Genomic DNA, 20,060 nt, shown 5'->3' on the forward strand with positions numbered 1-20,060 from the left:
TAGCTAACCAGCATGGAGACCTAGCTAACCAGCATGGTGGCCTAGCTCACCAGCTCTTGGCCCCTTGCTTTCCACCTCTCCTATCGAATGTTCTGCGCATGGCCGCATGGCCCTCTTGAGTGATACTGCTTATCATAAAGTGTCAGCCAGGACTTCCAGTTTACTATCTTGTGGCTCTAGTCAGGCAGTGGTGAAGTTACCCACAGATAGCAGAATTCATGACAAACCTGTGTAGGTGAGAATCGAACCAGTGATTGGGGAGACTTCAAAGAGCTCCAGTGAGGCCGGGTACAGTGGCTCATGCCTGTAATCTCAACACTTTGGGAGATTGAGGCGGGAGGATTCCTTGAGGCCAGGAGTCCAGGACCAGCCAGGACAACATAGAGAGACCCTTGACTCCTCCAAAAAAATGTGTTTAATTAGCTGGGCGTGGTGGTACATGCTTATAGTCCCAGCTACTTGGGAGGCTGAGGTGGGAGGATTGTTTGAGCCCAGGAGTTCAAGGCTACGGTGAGCTATGATCACATCACTGCACTCCAGCCTGGGCAGCAGAGCAAGACCCTGAGTCAGGAAAACAAAACAAAACAGAAAAGATCCGTGGCCAGTGAAATGGTTCATCCAACCACCCAATTCTTTCTCTCTAGCTTTTCCAGCAGGTGTTTCTGGAGGCTGCACGGGGTTTCACAGATTTCTTCACCAATGCTTATAATCTTTCTGGAAGGTGTACACTGGCATTGGCTGCACTGCATGGGGTCCCTGTACTCCCTGGAGGGAGCACAGACTCCTTGCCATGGGTGTCTCTTCTCTGGCTTTTGAAGAGGAAGGCCAAGAGCCAGAGAAGCTCTGCCCTGCAGCCTCTCCCATCCCCACATTTGACTGAAAACCAAATCCCAGTCCTACCTTTAATGAGCATTAGAAGTCACAGCAGGGAGAATTTCTTCTGCATGTGTGTGTGTATTTTTAGGCATGCACATGTGTATTTTTAAATTTTTTTTTAAACAGATCCTTGCTCTGTCGCCAGGCTGGAGTGCAGTGGCATGATCTCAGCTCAATGCAACCTCCACAACCCTGGGTTCAAGCGATTCCCCTGCCTCAGCCTCCTGAGTAGCTGGGAGTACAGGTGCATGCCACCACATCCACCTAATTTTTTTGTATTTTTAGTATAGACAGGGTTTCACCATGTTGACCAGGATGGTCTCAATCTCTTGACCTCCTGATCCTGATTGGCCTCCCAAAGTGCTGGAATTACAGGCGTGAGCCACCACCCCCAGCAGCACATGTGTATTTTTAAGTACATAATTGAGTTTATGTTTAAGGTTTGAAAACCCATTAAAAAAAACGGGATCACTGGCCAGATTCACCACTAGCCATGTCTATGAGAGAGTGCTCGCCCATCCCAAGAGAGAACAGAATGCTGTGGGGCGCTGCCCCAGCTGCCCTGGTGCTGACAGGCTGGAAGAAGTGAGTTGTCCTCCATAGAGACCCCAGAGCAGGTATGAGAAGACGGCCCTCATGGAAGAACCATCTGATGAGGGCGGGGAGCTTTTTATGGACAAGGGGTGCCACTGCAAAGTAGGGCTTCTCTGTTTTATTGCTCACTGCTAGCTCCTTTTAAATAATGAGTTTTATGGAGTTCTTTTTTTCTTTTTTTGAGATGGCGTTTCGCTCTGTCACCTACGCTAGAATGCAGTGGTGTGATCTCAGCTCACTGCAACCTCTGCCTCCTGGATTCAAGCAATTGTCCTGCCTCAGCCTCCTGAGAAGCCAGGACTATAGGTGCACGCCACCATGCCCGGCTAATTTTTGTATTTTAGTAGAGATGGGGTTTCATCATGTTGGCCAGGCTGGTCTTGAACTCCTGATCTCAGGTGTTCCTCCCACGTCAGCCTCCCAAAGTTCTTGGATTACAGGTGTGAGCCACCAGGCCCAGCCAGAGTTTTGTTGAGTTTTAATCAAAGACTGTCTTGTGATCTGTGATTAATCCAGACTAGGATTCAGTAGGCAAAGAAGTAGAAGGCCACGAGGGGAGCACCTTGTCGCTGTCCATTTCTCCCCATCCCCCAAAGCCTAAGGCACCCACTCATCTACTCTCTATCTCTATGGATTTGCCTGTTCTGGAAATGAAACCATATGGTATATGGCCGTTCATTGTCTGGCTTCTTTGACTTAGCAAATGTTTGCAAGGTTCATCCCTGTTGCAATGTGCATTAGTACCACGTTCCTTTTTTAGGGTTGCATAATATTCTATCATCCTTTGATGTTTATTTCAGCATTTTCTACAGCAAACACACACACACCAAATGATGCCCCAGACTTCTGTATCTGCAGTCATTCTTTCCCCTCACATAGCTGCCCAGCTTTGCGCCTGGTTTCTTTCTGATACTGACTTGATGTCACTTCACCAAGGCCTTCCCTGGCCACCTTGTTAACAATGGCAAACCCTGTCCTGTCCTTCCCTGCTTCACATTTGTGCTTGAAACCTGTTATCCTCTAGTTTACAGTATGTACCATGTAGTTTTCTGATTCATTTCTTATGTATTTGCTCACCTCTCCCTTCATAAGAATGTACTGGGCAGTTTTATCCATTGCTGTATTCTTGGTGCCTGACACCATGCTGGACTCATGGTAGATACTCAGCAAAGTGGTTGTTGAACGGATAAAAGTTATCGGAGCGGAATAGCTAATCACCTGTTGTGACCCACTGCTAATGTCAAAGACTCTTCTGTATGTCTGTGGATAGTGACCTCATAGATTGATGCATTAAGAACATAACTGGGGCCAGGCACAGTGGCTCATGCCTATAATCTGAGCACTTTGGGAGGCTGAGGTGGGTGGATCACCTGAGGTCAGGAGTTCGAGACCAGTCTGGCCAACATAATGAAACCCTGTCTCTACTAAAAATATAAAAATTAGTCGGGCATGGTGGCAGGCGCCTGTAGTCTAAGCTACTTGGGAGGCTGAGGCAAGGGGAATTGCTTAAACCCAGGAGGCAGAGGTTGCAGTGAGCCAAGATTGCCCCACTGCACTGCAGCCTGGGCAACAGAGCAAGACTTTGTCTCAAAAAAAAAAATATATATATATATATATATAACTCATCTAAGGAAAGGTTGCAGAGAACTCCATATAGCAAGCAAGACAGTTGGGAGGAGAATGGAAGGGAGGGAAACTAGCTTTTTACAGCTTAGGTTTGCTGATGAAAAAATGAAAAGCATAAAAAATTACTCCCATCTGTGCTCTTCTTTGATTTTATTTTTTGTCTGTTGCACCAAAAGAGCACAGAGTAATGAGAACATCATGAGTGAATTGCTGGGGTAGCGCAGACCTTGAGTAATTCTGGTTAATCTAGACTCCTTTTCTTTCTTCTAAGGATGTGTTCAGTTGGGAAACCCTGCTTGCCGACTTCTAGTAACCTCTCTGTCTTGGCCAGTCTTAACAACTTGTTTCTGCTGAACCAGCCAATACTTGGGAAGCTGTGTAAGGCTTTTTTTCACCTTCTCCTTCTTAATGAGTTTGATTCAGAGGGGAAGTCCAGGCTGAATTGACCTTCCGGAAAATGTAAACCCGTTTAACACCAAACCGTACCATAGCCAGCACTCTGCCCAACTCCGCCCAACCCTGCCTGCCAGCCTGGGGCTCTGATTGGCACCTGCACGTGGGGCTCAAGGATGCCACAGTCCGGGTACTACCTGCCTTGGGTCATTCTTGACAGCTCAAACAGACAGAGGCAATTTCTAGGCAATGTGATTTGCAAAGATCTGACCTCTAGGTTGGGAATAGGATTCCAGTTTGAGACCATGAGCTGCTGGGATCATAGACTTCCCCAGTTCACCTTGGAATAGTAGAGTTTATTTCCAACAGAACTCCCAGAAAGAAGGGCTATGGCTCCTGGGCTGTAGCTCTTAACTGTCCTCCCTCCTTGAGCTGACCCTAACTGCCACTTCCCTATTACTGCATCGCTTGCAATTTTGAAATGTATTTTTTTATTTTTTATTTTTTTTGAGACAGTGTCTCACTCTGTTGCCCAGGCTGGAGTAGAGTGGCATAATCTTGGCTCACTGCAACCTCTGCCTCCCAGGTTCAAGCAATTCTCCTGCCCCAGCCTCCTGAGTAGCTGGGACTACAGGTATGCGCCACCATGCCCAGCTAATTTTTGTATCTTTTGTAGAGACAGGGTTTTACCATATTGGTCAGGTTGGTCTCAAACTCCTGACCTTGTGATCTGCCCACATCAGCCTCCTAAAGTGCTGGGATTGAGCCACCATGCCCAGCTAGAAATGTATTTTTACTAAGATATCTGGGCTCAGCCACTGGAGGTTCCTCACATGATAGAAATAGCGTGGAGTTGAGCAGACAGAGAAGGGTTCGAGTATCAACTCCCACCATGTGTCATCTGTGTGACCTTGAGAAAGTGGCTTAACCTTTCTGAACCTCAGTTGCCATAATCCCTACCTCAAAAAGCTCTTCAACCATCCATTCATGCACTCAACAGACAACTGTCGAGGGCCTAATATGCCCCCAGGTATATGCTAGGTGCCAGGAAAACATATTCAAGGAACTTAAGTCTGGTTGAGGAAGACATTAGAGCATAAAAACCATTATGGTGCTGAAGATCGTTGCTTTGGCTGAGGTGTATGTATGAATATCTGGGAGAACTAGCCCAGACCAGGGCTGGGAATTTTGGGAGGCTTGGGACAGCCCTGGAGAAAAGAAAGTGGTTTAAGGCAGGCTGCAGAGTAGAAGCCTCAGCTTCCTCCTCTGTTTCCACCCCGCCTCCTCCCCGCAATTCAGTTTCCCCAAGTTGACCTGTGCACTGCAGAAGTCCTCTGGGGGAAAGAGCAGAGTTTAAACAGGACCAGGCTTCCTGGAAAGACAGAAAGTCTGGATCTGAAGTCCTCACTTGTCTCTGGAAGGAAACCTCACGGAGCAGATACCAAATTGCTCCCACCAGAGGATCCATAGAAAGAAGTCATGAGAGTCCAGCAGGGCTCCAGCTGCAGAACCGCAGCCCGGCCGCAGCCGCCCCCTGCATGTCTTGGGTCAAGCTGAGAGGTCAGTCCCTCCAGGCTGGTGCGGCGTAGGCCACCGCCTCCCATTGCAGAACAGCTGGCGAGACCGCAAGTGTTCCTTCTCCCAGCAGCAGCCTGACTTGAAAAGCAAACCACAAACCCCTGGCCTGATGCCCGCTCACCCGCCTCACTCCCTGGCACCTTCCAACCAGGGGAGCCTGGAGCTCACACATGAAGTTGCAGCAGCAGGCAATCTGCCTCGCCCCGGGTGCCCACCAAAACCGCGGTCTGCTAGACAGCAGCGCTGGGATCTCTCCCCTCCCCAGCAGGAGGGGCCAGCTCTGGAAGCACAAGGTGTTCCAAAGTGCAAACAAGCCGCTGTTAAATCATTATTCCCCAGAGCCTAAGCCCTCGCTGGTTGGCTCACTTTGGTTTTTCTTTCTTTGCTTCACACAGATATCACGAGGGTAGAGTATTGACCTTTTTTTCTTTTTGTTATGCACGATAGAGCACAGTGTTCGCGGGTGTATGCCCGTACGTCCCTGCAGAACCGGCTGCCAGCTTCTTCCATCCCATCACCATCTTCCATTCAGTCCAATGACCTCCGCAGAGGAGATCAGGATGTCTCTATGATGCCACATGTCTGGGCAGAGCTGGAGCAGGCATAAGAAAAATGCCAACTGCCAACCTCTCTGCCATCCCTGGAAAAACAGAAAAAAAAAAGTAACAACAGGTTTCTCCCTAAAGGCAGTCCTCCAAAGTAGTCAAAACCTCATTTAAAAAAAAAAAAAAATTAGCCAGCCATGGTGGCTTATACCTGTAATCCCAGCACTTTGGGAGGCTGAGGCAGGAAGATCACTTGAGGTCAGGAGTTCAAGACCACCCTGGCCAACATGGCGAAACCCCATCTCTACTAAAAATACAAAAATTAGCCAGGCATGGTGGCACTGTCAGTAATCCCAGCTACTCAGGAGGCTGAGGCAGCAGAGTCGCTTAAACCCGGGAGGTACAGGTTGCTCTGAACCAAGATTGTGCCAGTGCACTCTAGCCTGGGCAACAGAGTGAGACTCTATCTCAAAAATAAAAAATTTGAAAATTAAAAAAGTTTTAAACATTAAAAAAAATTTAGAAAGTAACTACAGCAATCTGGAAAGCGATGTCTGGGCCAAAGCAGGTGAAAGGGCCTGTTATCACCTTCTCCCGACATGTACAAAGTACTTCTCAGACTGATTAATTCCCCTTTGAAGCATCCCACTGAGGTCCCTCATAGAGGTATAATTAGCCTTGGCTTTTTTTTTTTTTTTTTTTTTCCAAGGAAAGACTGGAGCACAGAGAGGTTAAGCCACACATCACTGGGTCACAGTGCTAATTGCTAGAACAACCAGGCTGCGCGCAGTGGCTCCTGCCTGGAATCCCAGCACTTTGGGAGGCTGAGGCGGGCAGATCACAAGGTCAGGAGGTCAAGACCATCCTGGCCAACATGGTAAATCCCCGTCTCTACTAAAATACAAAAAAGAATTAGCTGGGTGTGGTGGTGCGCGACTGTAGTCCCAGCTGCCCGGGAGGCTGAGGTGGGGAATCGCTTGAACCTGGGAGGCAGAGTTTGCAGTGAGCTAAGATCATGCCACTGCACTCCAGCCTGTCAACAGAGCGAGGCTCCATCTCAAAAAAAAAGAGGAAGAAGAAGAAGAAGAAATTAAAAAAAGAAAAACCAAAGCTAGACCCACATATTGCAAATCACTGGGCAACTTCAGCCATTCAGCCCGCTGACCCCAGCCAGTCCCCCGGGGCACTCTGAGGAGGGAAGGAATGACATGGGGGGTTGGGGGCAGAGGATGCGAAAAGAAAAACAATTCCAGCTTCTCTTGAAAGAATTTACATTCACCAAAGCTTCATGGTAAAGTCTTTCTGCAAGAAAAGCCAAAATATACACAAGAAAATAATACAGAGAGAGGCCTCTAGGGAGAAAAATGAAAGGAAATCCAGTCGAATGGGAAAAACAAAATGGCCTGCATCTCAATGGGCTTGTTAGGTACTTGTTAACCTCTTTCTCTCTTTTCCCCTAGTAATGACTCTTGTGCCAAAGGAAGCTAAGAGGTTTTTGATGGGTTAAAAAGAGCCCATCCATTAAGGGGTCAAGGCCTGGTGCTCTGGGTATCTGTCACTGAATGAATCAAATCAATTTAGAGCTCCGGCTCTCTGACAATGAGGAAGAAGCAACTGGCCGGAAGAACATCTTGATTCCATTAGGCTGGCTGCAGAGAAAAATTAGCCATTGTCTCCCGGGCTGGGTATGTGGCCATCGCTGAAGAAAATAGATGCTGGGGAGCCCTTTTGCAGTGCAAGTGATGGAGGACAGCCTCTGACCCATTTAGGAAGCTGATGATCTGCCGTCACTGTTTGGGTATTTGGGATGGCCTGATGTGTTCCCTTTATAGCCCACTGTGTTCTGTATAAGTCTGAGTCATCTTACAATAGGATACTTTCTTCGCAGGGTGAATATTTTGAGATTAGAAGTCACAACAAGAAAATGGTCAAAACTGACTCTGGTTAAGATTGCAGTGGACAGAAGAATTGGCCAATAAGATTAGGAATAAACCCCAAAGAGAATATAGCAAACTCCAGCACAAATGAATGAATGAAACCCTGGGTCCGGCTTATGCTTACACTGTAAACGATCCAACTTTACAGAAAACTCAGAAATGAGTTTCTGTAATGCTCATGGCACCATACGAGTTGTCTTTCAAAAAAAAAAAAAATTACACAAACCTGTACCTTGTGCTGATATGTGTTGAAAGTATTCAGAACTTTTGTTTTACTTTAAGAATAATGTTGGCATGTAATCATAAGTATTTCCCTTATGACCATAGTATTTTTTGGATGGAGGGACGGAATCTCACTCTTTCACCCAGGCTGGAGTGCAGTGGCACATCTCAGCTCACTGCAACCTCCACCTCCCTGATTCAAGTGATTCTCCTGCCTCAGCCTCCCGAGTAGCTGGGATTACAGGTGCATGCCACCACAACTGGCTCATTTTTGTATTTTTAGTAGAAACAGTGTTTCATTCTGTTGGCCAGGATGGTCTCGAACTCCTGATCTCAGATGATCCACTGGAGTCAGCCTCTAAAAGGGCTGGGATTACAGGTGTGAGCCACCACACCAGCGTCGTATAATTTCCTGAGCACTATGTACTAGGCACAATTTAATATATACTAATTCATTAATACAGCAGCCCTAAGAGAAAGTGCTATTATTTCTATTTCTTCAAGGATGAAAAAACTAAGACGCAAATTGAATTTCTGAGACTACACAGCCAGTAAGCAGCAGGCGGTGTGACACTGAAAACCCTGCTTTTAATCCATGCTATTCTGTATTGTCTTCCATCAGTAGGAAATGTTTAAATCAAGCTACTTTATTTTTAAATTCCAAAGAATTGCAGCTTGACATTCTCTGGATTTACAATGCTGACCTTCAACCCATGCACAGAATGCAGGAATGCCCACACACCCCCTCATTTTAGAGAAGAGGAAGCGAAGATGGAGAGGGCCTTACAAAGTCAGAGCTAGAACTGAGGGCTCTTGACCTCCCACCAAGGGTTCTTGCTCCTCAAAGTGAAAAACCAAAACAATCAAGAGTAAGCAACAGTCATGAATCTTAATTATTTGAGACAAAAGCATGAGATATATCTGAATGAGGCAATGTGGCACTTCCATAGAGTTTTTAAAGCCTGGTACAGAAACCAGAGATGGTTTTAAGCTCCATCATGGATTCCTGTATCATGAATACAGGCTACTTTATGCATGTCTTGTCTTCCCAAGTAGATCATAAGCTCCCTACAAACATAAACATGTATTAGGCACCACATGTTTCCTCTTGCCTATTAGAACAGGCCAGTACAAAGTAGATGACCACTACATGAATGGTTGGAAAGGGAATGGGAATTCAATGTTGCCTAAAACCCAGGGGCCTTGCTTCTGTCTTCTTTTTGTGCAAAGTAAAATATATTGAATCCCTATAGAACTGTTAGGAAGAAAAAACCTCTGACACACGATTTCAGCCCACTAAAAACAAATACCTGCGCCAGATGCAGTGGCTCATGCCTGTAATCCCAGCAATTTGGGAGGCTGAGGTGGGTGGATCACCTGAGATCAGGGGTTCAAGACCAGCCTGGCCAACATGATGAAACCCCATCTTTACTAAAAATACCAAAATTAGCTGGGCGTGATGGCAGGCGCCTGTAATTCCAGCTACTTGGGAGGCTGAGACAAGAGAATTGCTTGAACCCAGGAGGCAGCAGAGGTTGCAGTGAGCCGAGAGCATGCAACTGCATTCCAACCTGGGGGATTGAGCGAGACTCTGTCTCTGAAAAAAAAAAAATAAGTATACATATATATGTGTGTGTATATATATACATACACACACACACACACTTCCGTTGCCCTTATAGAACCCACTGTGCCCCAGTAGCAAAACCTTACTGGGAAACATGGGATCTAGTCCTCTGAAAGCACAGGCTTAGGGCTTTCTGGGGTGATGTCGCATTTTAAATTCCATCTGATTCTGGTTCAGTGACTCCTTTGTTTTGCGCTGGAGCCCTCTAGATGTGTAGCAAACCATTTGTATTTGCTGAAAATACAAACCCACCTAGAGATTTGCAAGTGCCAGTCTGCTCTAGAAAGTAAAAAGGGCAGAAGTGAGATCAGGAAGTGAGTTTTTCAGTTGCTATGTTTCCTTCTGAGCTTGGAGATTATTCCTGTCCATGAGCCTAATTCTTCCTACGTAGAGACCCAGAACAGGAAGCTGGAAGCAGCCTTGTTCTCATTGACAGAGCTTCATGGTGTGTTAGAAAGAGCCCAGGAGCAGAAATCACAAGATGTGGGTGCTAACATCAGTTACTTCTTTAACTTCTGCCAATCCCTTAACCTCCGTCTACTGGGGCTGCTTTATCTGTGCAAGGAGGAGGTGGACCAGATGGCTGCTGTGATTCTGTGTAGTAGCCCCCCTGGGTGACTACATAGGAAGTTACTCATAGGGAGGTCAGTAAGAAGCTTGGTGACTCAGCCTCAGGGACAACGGGGGAAGACAAGGTTCTCCAAAGTCCTGGTCAGGCATCAGAGGCACCGGACTGAGCTTCCTCTCAATCGTCTATTTCCGCATCGTCCTGGGAGCTCGCCCACCACACCACATGCAGCCCCAGCTCTCCATAAGTGCTGGCCAGGGAGGAAGTCCAGTGGAGCCAAGGCCCCTTCCTCTGCCCCAACCTTCAGCCAAACACAGGATGTGGGAATCCAGGAGGCTAGCTAGAATCCAGTAACTGGTCCCCGCTCAGCAAGTACTTAGAGTAGACTGTGTTGCATTCAGGGCTCAAAGGTAGTATTTTTCAGCCACTCTCGTTTGCACTCCATGGATAAATGTTTCCCATCTCCTGTTTTCATACATGAAGACACTGAGGCCCAGAAAAGGGAAGTGGAGGACCTGTGATCGCATTGGGAATCACAGCAAATCTAGGTCAGAAACCAAGAATCCACATCCAGTATCAGCCAGTCCCAACAACAGGGACAGACATAGTCTCAAGGAAGCTACTTCCTGGTGGTTTCCTCTAAGTTTCGTTCCATGCAAGCCCAGATCATCCAGGCATGCAGGCTGTTCTTTTTTTTTTTTGAGATGCAGTCTCACTCTTTTGCCCAGGCTAGAGTACAGTGGAAGATCTCAGCTTACTGCAGCCTCCACCTCCTGGGCTCAAGTGATTCTCCTGCCTCAGCCTCCCAAGTAGTAGGGATTATAGACACAAGCCACCACGCCCGGCCCAGGCTGTTCTTCATCACAACTGTAGTTGTGTTTTAGTCTTTGGATGAAAGCTACGGAGTACTGAAGCACTGCTGTGTAGAAAACTAGAGGAAGCCAGGACTCCAAGAAAAGAAAGAAAGAATGCTTGTTATCATTTACCGTAAAAAAGTAAAGCCAGGGCCGGGCACAGTGGCTCACGCCTGTAATCCCAGCACTTTGGGAGGCCGAGGCGGGTGGATCATGAGGTCAAGAGATCGAGACCATCCTGGTCAACATGGTGAAACCCCGTCTCTACTAAAACTACAAAAAATTAGCTGGGCATGGTGGCGTGTGCCTGTAATCCCAGCTACTCAGGAGGCTGAGGCAGGAGAATTGCCTGAACCCAGGAGGCGGAGGTTGCGGTGAGCCGAGATCGCGCCATTGCACTCCAGCCTGGGTAACAAGAGTGAAACACCGTCTCAAAAAAAAAATAAGTAAAGCCAGGCCATGGTGCAGGACGAGAAAGATTTGCTCTTTTACTTTCTCCTTAATCATATTGTAGCTCATTTGTAAAACTCATTCCACTTGTAAAGTTAACCACCCATTAGTCAGTGAGAGTTGTACCCACTAATTGGTGGACTCCTGGGGAAAGTAACATAGTTAGAGGTTAGAGTAATGGACCATGTGCCCTTGAATTCTATTTCTGGTTCCCTCACTTACTTGCTGTGTGGCCTTAGGCAGTTTTCCTTAATTTCCCCGGACCTCATTTACCCCAAGAAGTAAATTTCCCACTCACTCTTCTTGGGGGATGCCAAAAGATCAAAGGAACGATGTTTGCAGGGCTTTTTAAAGATGCCTAAATGAAGTGCATTAGAAACGCCTTGATTTAATAGGTACGAATTAATACCTTCTTTGATTATTGGTACAACTATGTATTTTTAGCTTTTTAATTAGCTCCTTGGGCATAATTGGCCATAGGAGTTACACAAAATCCTAAGGGAACCTGCCCAGTCATCCTGATGATCACTGTGGGTGTCTGCTGTGTCTTTACACGAAGGGGCAGAGCGTGTTGGCAGCTTTATGTGGCGGTGGGTTATAAGGGCTACACTGGGCCAGCGCAAGCTGGGGACGCTCCCCTGATGTGGCGCAGACCATTGGGGCTGCCTGGAAACCAGCTCAGTCAGAGCCCACCTTACCCTGTTGACGAAAGGGAGGCTAGATGGAGCATCTCCTGTTTGTTGATTTGCTTGTTGTGTTTGCTCTGCCAGCCTCAGAGTGAAGTATTTCACAGGCAGGGCCTCTAAGCCATGAGCACAAGAGCCCATGTGCAGAAATGCCCCCATGAAGAGCACGATGCCTTTCCAGCAAGCTGCTCCCAGCTCTGGGCAAGGAGCAGCTGCTCCCGCCCTCCAGGTCCCTGCTGCCTTCATATTCCTGCTCCCCAGCTCACCCCCTCCTCCTAAGAGAAGAAAAAAGGATCAGGCCACTGTTCCGACAATGTACACCTCCTCTTCTGTTCCTGGGACCTGTTTGTTTTTGTTTGTGTTTGTTTCGAGAGGGAGTCTTGCTCTGTCACCAGGCTGGAATGCAGTCTCGTGATCCTGGCTCACTGCAACCTCTGCCTCCCAGGTTCAAGTGATTCTCTTGCCTCAGCCTCCTGAGTAGCTGGGACTACAGGCGCCTGCCACCATAGCCGGCTAATTTTTGTATATTTCGTAGAGATGCGGTTTCGTCATGTGGGCCAGGCTGATCTCGAACTCCTGACCTCAAGTGATCCACCCACCTCAGCCTCCCAAAGTGCTGGGATTCTGGGCATAAGCCACTGTGCCCGGACTATTCCTGGACCCTTCTAATGTCTCAATGCAAGAATCTGATCCTGAAAACCGCCCATCGCTTCACCTCACTTTTACCCTTCCTTCCCAGGATTGCATTTGCAAAACAAAAAATCATGCTTAAAGCAAGCATCAGGGGAATCCATTGTTCTGCACCCGGTTACAAAAATGTCTAGTGCATCATTCCGGGGAGCTGCCTGGGAGCCAGGACTCCATGGTTCATGGCCAAGGGCAGAAGCTGGAGGCAGGGCCTTCCCACGGGCAGTACAGCAGCCACGGACGGGGCGCTGCAGCAGAATCCAGATGGTTTTGTCCCGGCCCTTTGGCAGACGTGCAGCTCTCCACGCCGAACCGCATCAGGGAGCACTTAAAGCAAGGCTTGGTTTGTGTTTTATTTTGCATGGAATGGGGGAAAGAGGAGTTGCCAGGGAAACAGCCCCTCGGAGCATTGTACGCTGGGATTCTTCATCAGGTGGGAAGGGGGCTTCCCATGAAAGGCACAGGGGTTTTCTCAAGCATGCTTACACCTGGTTCTGTTTTCTTTCCTCCTCTTGGAGGGTTTGAGGGTCCCACCTCCCTGGGCCTGCCCATTAGGCTGGCAGGGACCTCACCCCACAGTACCTGCCAGGATGTAAGGCCAGGACCAAGTCCACAATGAGCAGGGCCCAGTGCAGAATGGAAATACAGGGTCCTTTGATCCAACCATTAGGTGGGTTCAGTGTATACTGCCCAGGTGATGGGCTCACCAGAATCTCACAGATCACTGCTAAGGAACTTACTCATGGAAGCAAATCTCACCTGTTCCCCAAAAACCTATGGAAATAATGTTTTTAAAGCATGTAGCAACAAAGACGAAGACCAAAAAAAATTGAAGGAAGGGAGGGGGGGGGGGGGGGAGGGAGGGAGGGAGGGAGAGAAAAAGGAAGAAGGAAAGGACAGAAAGAAAGAATGAAAAAACTATTAGGAATTTCAAGATGTCAACAGCAGATTGTGAAACTAAGCCAAAGACCTCAGCAAAAGGCCCTCAGGTGGCACACCCAGAAGGCTGATCCTGTCCAAGACTTCACTTTGCCTGAGCAAGGCAGGTGCAGGATAGGGACTGAGAGACCCCCGTCGGGGGCAGCCAGCAGGAAATTTTCATTGAAGTACCATCCACATCCCTTACTTAAGAGGAGGGGAGGAGGGGCAGTGGGAGAAAAATTATCTCTATTTAAGGATTTGCAGCACACACTTAATTTTTTTAAAACCCAAAAGTTGGGGCTGGAGTTAGGAAATCTAAGAAAAGAATGATTCTGGTTGTTCTGGAATGACTCTCTTTTAGTCTGCCAGCCTTTGGAAGAAGTAAGAACAATTGGGATTCATAGTAAGCTCTAAGGTCATTTTGTGCCAGCACCGTCCTAAGATCTGCAGCTGCTGAGATCTCCCATAGGGGTCATTTTTGCCATTTTACAGAGGGGAAAACTGAGGCTAAAGGAAGTACTGTAACTTGTGTAAGATCCAGAAGCTCAGAATTAGTGGAGTCTGAGCTGGGCATGGTGACTCATCCCTGTAATCCCAGCACTTTGGGAGACTGAGGCAGCCAGATCTCTTGAGGCCAGGAGTTGGAGACCAGCCTGGCCAACATGGTGAAACCCCATCTCTACTAAAAAATACAAAAATTATTCAGATGTGGTGGCGCACTCCTGTAATCCCAGCTACTCAGAAGGCTGAGGCACAGGAATCACTTGAACCTGAGAGGCAGAGGTTGCAGTGAGCCAAGATCATGACACTGCACTCCAGCCTGGGGGACAGAGCAAGACTGTCTCAAATTTTTTTTTTAATGTAGGAGAGCCTGGATTGAAACAGATGCAGTCACACCACAAAGCCTGCGTGCCTGACCAGTTTGCTCAGCCTACTGCCCCCAGGTTATGAGGCCAATGCCATAGAACCTGTTCATTCTGGTATTTTTGTAGCTCTGGCTAAGTTCAGGTGGAATGTCTCTGAATATATAACAACTGGGGACCAGAGAGGAACTTTGGGTGTTTTCACTGAAAGATTTATAGTGACTAAGCATCAGATAGGAGCATGAGACTCGCTCAGGTGCTGTTGAATCTGTGACACAAAGCTATCAGCCAACATACAGCTTTGGGCCATTTGCTTTCCTTGCAATGTCTCTCCACCCACCTGGAGTTGATGCTTAACAAGAAAGTAAAATACTATTTCCTTGGGTTTCAGAGTGAAATGCGCTCTGAGCCCGGGACAAAAGAGGCCGCTCTATAATCAGAGATAATAGATATTCTCCTTCCCAGTACTTACACAGACAAAATAATTGTAAAATCCCAGAGAGCAGATTATGAAGATAAAAGAAGGCAGCCATTCCAGAGGCCGTTTTCACTCCAGCCCAGTATTATTCAGGGTGCTGGGTCCACTGGCCAGCTGTTGACTAGCCTGTCCCCAGCGTGGGAAGACAGGTGGGTGGGATACAGGAAATGGCTGTCACGTCTCCAAGGTGGAGAGAACATAAGGATGCCAGAGAGGGTCAGGAGCCTCAGGTCTGAGAACTCTGGGGCTAAGACCCTAAAAAGCATTCATCTCAGCGACCAGAGAAAGTGGGGAGCTCAGGGAAGCTGTTCCCCGCAGAATGGCAAAAACAAGATTCCTGCTTTACCCCTTCTTTCTGCAAAATAAACCGAAATTCCAAGTGTATTGAAGGGGATGCAGTCACCATCAAATATGAATGTAAATGTGTGTGCACGCAACTTGAACCTCCTGTGACATTTCCCAGAGGGTGAAAGTAACTTTCTTTTGCATCCAATGAATGAAAGGAACCGCGTTCCTGGAGCAATTGGAGGCAGCCCTAATTACTTCCAAACATTACAGTCGGCTTCTTAGTTAACGAGCTCACTGGTCCGAAGGGGGAAGGACCGCCAGGGCCCCTTCATGCCCCTTCTCACCCTCCCTGGCCAAGCTGCAAGCGGCGTCCTTCCGGGCCACAGAACTCTCGGTTTTCTTTGTGCTGCAGCAGGAAGAATGGGCTTGACAGGCTCACACTGTGATCTTGAGTTGCCTGCCCCCGAAATAAGGTCCCAGCCTCCTCCGCCCTTAGCAAGGCTCTTACACATTAGTGAGCAGGAAGTGGAGTCCCGATGGGAGGCTGGGAATCTGAACGCCTTCCCATTTCAGCACTGGAGGGAGGAAGCCCGACTCGGCACTGCACGCAGATGGCCACCGCTCCCTCCTGAGAGCTCGCTCTGCGCCTCTCGCTCCTCTCCCCTCGCCCGCCGCCTTCTCTGCTCGGTCCCTCTCTCCCGTCTCCACCTCTCCTCCCTCTCCTGGAAAGGGAAAGTCTGCCAAGCTGGGGACCGCCAGGGGCACACCAACAAAAGCCAACCAAAGGCGGAGAACTTGAAAAGAACTTGTTTTGTTCCAGTTAAGGAACCTGCAGGAAAATCCACACCCACGTTGCCTGGTTTTGAACTGGAGAGCTGCGTGTGTCGGGGTGTGTGTGTATGTGTGTGTGTGTGTGTGTGTGTGTGTGTGTGTGTGTGTGTGTGTCAAGCAAGGGGCGGAGGAAGCACAAACTACGGTCTCTGCTTTGATAAGGAAACTACCAGCTGTGGAAAGTTGACGGGCAGAGCAGGGAAGACGGCCCAGGAACCAGCCCGTCCTAAGTTTTAAACTACATTGTTTTCTGTCCAGATATTCCAATGGAGACAGTTGGAAAACCTGTATTTCAGAGAAAAGAAGTTTTCCGTGGAAGTTCATGACCCACGCAGGTAAGCTTGAAAAGTCCTTTTCTTACGGGACGGCGTGGCTCTTGGCCGGGCATGTTATTTATCTTATGATTTGGGGACTGTAGTGGTTCACGGTCAGTTTGGAGCAGGGACAGAGGGTGGGTGTTCCCGGGGAATGGAGTTCAAATCAGTGAGGCTTTCTTTTGGATTACATATGTTGATAAATGCACTGGGTTTGCACGTGTGTGTGTGTGTAAGTAGCAATTCCCTGACCATCTCATCTGGCCATATGTGTCTCTGGCTTATATGAGTGTGTGTGTCTGTGTGTGTTTGTCTTACCTGCCGGGGCACTGGAGGGAAGCTTTATGGCACTTTGTTACACACACCAGTAAGTCCGCATAGGAAATCTTTGCTACAGAAGAGTCTGAGGAATCCCTCCTCAGAGCTTCTAAAAGTGTTTCAGGCAGGACAGTCAATGCAAAAATGACTCTGTCACAAGCGGTTGTGTTCCATTGTTTTATTCCAGGAGCTGTAATTTTAGGGTGTTAGTATTGTGGGTGGATGTGAAAGAAATGCAATTATTTTTTCCTCCACCCAAAATTGTACCCCAGAGAGCACCAGTGTTGTAAAAAAGTCCCTGCTTTCTAAGTCAGATTCGAGACAGTAGGGCCCCAGATTGGAATGCAGGGAGCCCGGAGTGGCCGGGGTCTGGGCAGCTGGTACCCACTGTTTTCCTCTCTTTGTCTGCCTCTGGACCTAAAGTTGTAGGCATCCCCAAAACAGCAATGTCATTCCCTAAAACCAGGCCTGACAACTAAGAAATCACTTTCCGTAAGTCCAAAAACATTTAAGAAGGTAGACCCGCGGAGATGGAGAAAAGATCAGACCCTACAGGGGACCAGAGTGGATTTTAGGTGCTGTTGACGCCCCAGCCGGGGCTTAGAAAGAGGACTTGGCACCATTTCCAGCTCACACATGGCTTCTAGTGCTCAAAACAAGCTGCGGTGCCCCCCCACGAGCTCTGGACAGGAGGAAGACTGGGAGTTACCCTGCCCAGTGAGAGGGCTCGGACCTGTGCAATAGCCCCTGCTCTGCAGCCCGTGATAACCCAGCGGGAATGAAGCCATGCCTGCCCTCCAGGGTAATCTGCCTCGAACAGCCACTCCTGTATAGGGGAAAAGCTTATCTCAGCAGCACAGTTACTACAGGAATAGTGGAGAGCAGCTCAGTTTCTGCGTCTCTGCAGTCAGGTGAAGATGGTAGCCTTTAACAGAAGAATATTTTATCTGATGTTTCTCAGGGTCAGAAGCCCACTCCATGGAGCACAGATTCATCTGCACAGGTCAAGGGGGGCGGGTGGGGAGATTCCAAAAATAATATTCCATCCAAGAAGAAACTCACTATCCATTTTCCGGGTGAACTGAATCGGACCAGGTTCTTAGGTGTGTAAGAGGAGGGGAAATTTAAGTATAAAATGAGTGGGCCGGGTGTGGTGACTCATGCCTGTAATCCCAGCACTTTGGGAGATGGAGGCAGGTGGATCACCTGAGGTCAGGAGTTTGAGACCAGCATAACATGGTGAAACCCCTTCTCTACCAAAAATACAAAAATTAGCCGGGCGTAGTGGTGGGCACCTGTAATCCCAGCTACTCGGGAGGCTGAGGCGGGAGAACCCAGGAGGCGGAGGTTGCAATGAGCCAAGATCACTCCATTGCACTCCAGCCTGAGCTATAGAGCAAGACTCTGTCTCCCCCCCCCCAAAAAAAAAAAGTGAAATGAACTTTGCCACAAGGGGTCAAATGCAGAAAGGGGATGCTCCATTGGATAAAAATGAGGGACTGGGTAATCTAAGGGGCTGAGTGCAGGGAACAGACCCTCCTCCATGCCTGTGCTCTGCTGGGAATTCAGTGAACTCCCAGGCACCTTGGACAAATCCTTTAACCACACATGCATGTATCTGCGCATGTGTGTTTGTGTTCTTTCCGTGTCTGTCACCCTATCAGTGAGTACTACTAAATTCTCTTTCCCAAGGCCCAGGGATGTAGGAAAGAATCCAGACCTCACATGTGGCTATTCAGTGGGCCTGATGCCTGCTAGACAGCAGTGATCAATGTCATGTTTCTTGAGAAGTTTCTGTGTCATGTTCGGGCGCTGTGTCAGCTGTGGCAGAGAAGGAAGGAAGTCGGAGGCAGGGTCCTCTTCCTTAAAGATCTTCTAGTGTAGCTGAGAAGACAGGCAGAAGAAGGAACTTATTTTTGGTTTTTTTTAGAGACTACATCTCATTCTGTCACCCTGCTGGAATGCAGTAGTGCAATCATACCTCACTGCAACCTCCACCTCCCAGCAGTTCTCCCACCTTAGCCTCCCAAGTAGCTGGGACTACAGGCTCACATCACCACACCCAGCTTTTTTTTTTTTTTTTTTTTTTTTTGGAGAGACTAGGTCTCACAGGGTTGCCCAGGCTGGTCTTGAACTCCTGAGCTCAAACGATGCTCCCATCTTGGCCTCTCAAAGTGCTGGGATTACAGGTGTGAGCCTCTGCCTGGAACCCGGCTGAGAAGAAGGAACTGAGGGATGTCACAAGAAACAAAAGAAGCTACCCTAGATGACAAGTAGCTATAGAAAGGAGAGGCAGGATTTGAACCTAACATGTCTGGCCCGGAGCTCATGCACTTCGCCTCTTTACTGTACGGAAAGGCCAGATGTCATGGGCCATGAAGGGTGAATGACAGGGTCACCAGAGGCATGGCTGGTCAGGAAGGGAGAGGCTTACCAGGAAGGAGAGGTCTGGGCAGAACCTGGAAGAGTAACTAGGATTAAAGCCATGTGGTGGGCCCTCAGGGGGATATAGATCTCAGGTGGGGGCTCTTCAATTAGGATAAAGAAGTGAGGGAGGGTCTGGCTAGAGGAAAGTCGGCGGTGGAAGAGCCCAGAGGAACGACTGGAGCCGTCTCTCCTCTCTCCTCTCAGGTAAACTCGCTCTGAGTACACTGAATTAGCCTGCAGACAGGCAGGGATACGGGGAGGCCCAGGGAGCCCGGAGATGGGGACCCAGGTTGACTTCAGCCTTAAAGACACAGGAGGAAAGGAAATGGCTTCAGGTCAGTTATTTAGCACGGTGACGGAACCAGAGCTGTGACCTGTAAGGGCTTTCTTGCGCCCAGTTCTCTTTTCACATCCTAGTGGTGACTTTTTTCTCTTGTACTGGTTGTTAATATTTCATGTATTTATGGGCTGCGTGTGTGTGTGTTACATGCATAGAACATGGAATTATCAAGGCAGGGTTTGTGGGGTATCCACGGCCTTGAGTGTTTACTCTTTTTATGTTTCAGTGTCACTGAGAGTCCTCTCTTCCAGTTACTTTGAAATATACCTCGTTGTGCTTTTTCAGTGGAATGTGTTGTCCTGTTGCCTGCAGCTTTGCTTATTTGAGGGGGGGAAGAGGAATGGGATTGGCCTCATGGTAGCATGGTTTTCGGGGCTCAGCCCCTCCCCCAAGCCAGGAAAGGAGTCAGAACCGCAGTAATGGGATGGGAAGCGCCAGATGCAATCATTTAATGAAGATGTAGTCGATGGGAATCATTCAGGGCAGAGGCTGCGTCCTGAGCTGATGGGCACAGGTGTGATTGCACCGTTGCCTGCAGGGCATTGGAAAACACAGTGCCCTTTCTCCCGCTGGGGATCCTAACTCAATACTTAGCTTGATTCCTGAGGTTCTCCAGGCTGGGCCAATATTCCACTTT

General features: G+C 48.4%; 1 protein-coding gene and 1 long non-coding RNA gene across 17 annotated transcripts in view; one reads left to right on the plus strand and one right to left on the minus strand.

Annotated features, from left to right (window-relative positions):
• Positions 1-15,790, minus strand: part of LOC116527239 — an 18,896-nt gene extending 3,106 nt beyond the window's left edge. The window contains exon 1 of the long non-coding RNA XR_004258446.1: positions 15,702-15,790. This is a non-coding gene — a long non-coding RNA (uncharacterized LOC116527239). The remainder of the gene's footprint in view (positions 1-15,701) is intronic.
• Positions 1-20,060, plus strand: part of FRMD4A (FERM domain containing 4A) — a 672,294-nt gene that overhangs the window by 593,290 nt on the left and 58,944 nt on the right. For 13 of the 16 annotated variants that reach the window (XM_032244155.1, XM_032244153.1, XM_032244154.1 and 10 more), the window contains one exon: positions 16,283-16,359. In XM_032244155.1, the coding sequence (XP_032100046.1) occupies positions 16,283-16,359 (77 nt within the window). Of the gene's footprint in view, positions 1-14,207; positions 16,073-16,282; positions 16,360-20,060 lie in introns of those variants that run through there. The other 3 variants (XM_032244161.1, XM_032244160.1, XM_032244159.1) reach the window with 2 other exon arrangements.

Source organism: Sapajus apella, unplaced genomic scaffold (assembly GCF_009761245.1).
Source record: "Sapajus apella isolate SASKATOON/1434 unplaced genomic scaffold, GSC_monkey_1.0 scaffold53, whole genome shotgun sequence".
Lineage (NCBI taxonomy): Eukaryota > Metazoa > Chordata > Mammalia > Primates > Cebidae > Sapajus > Sapajus apella.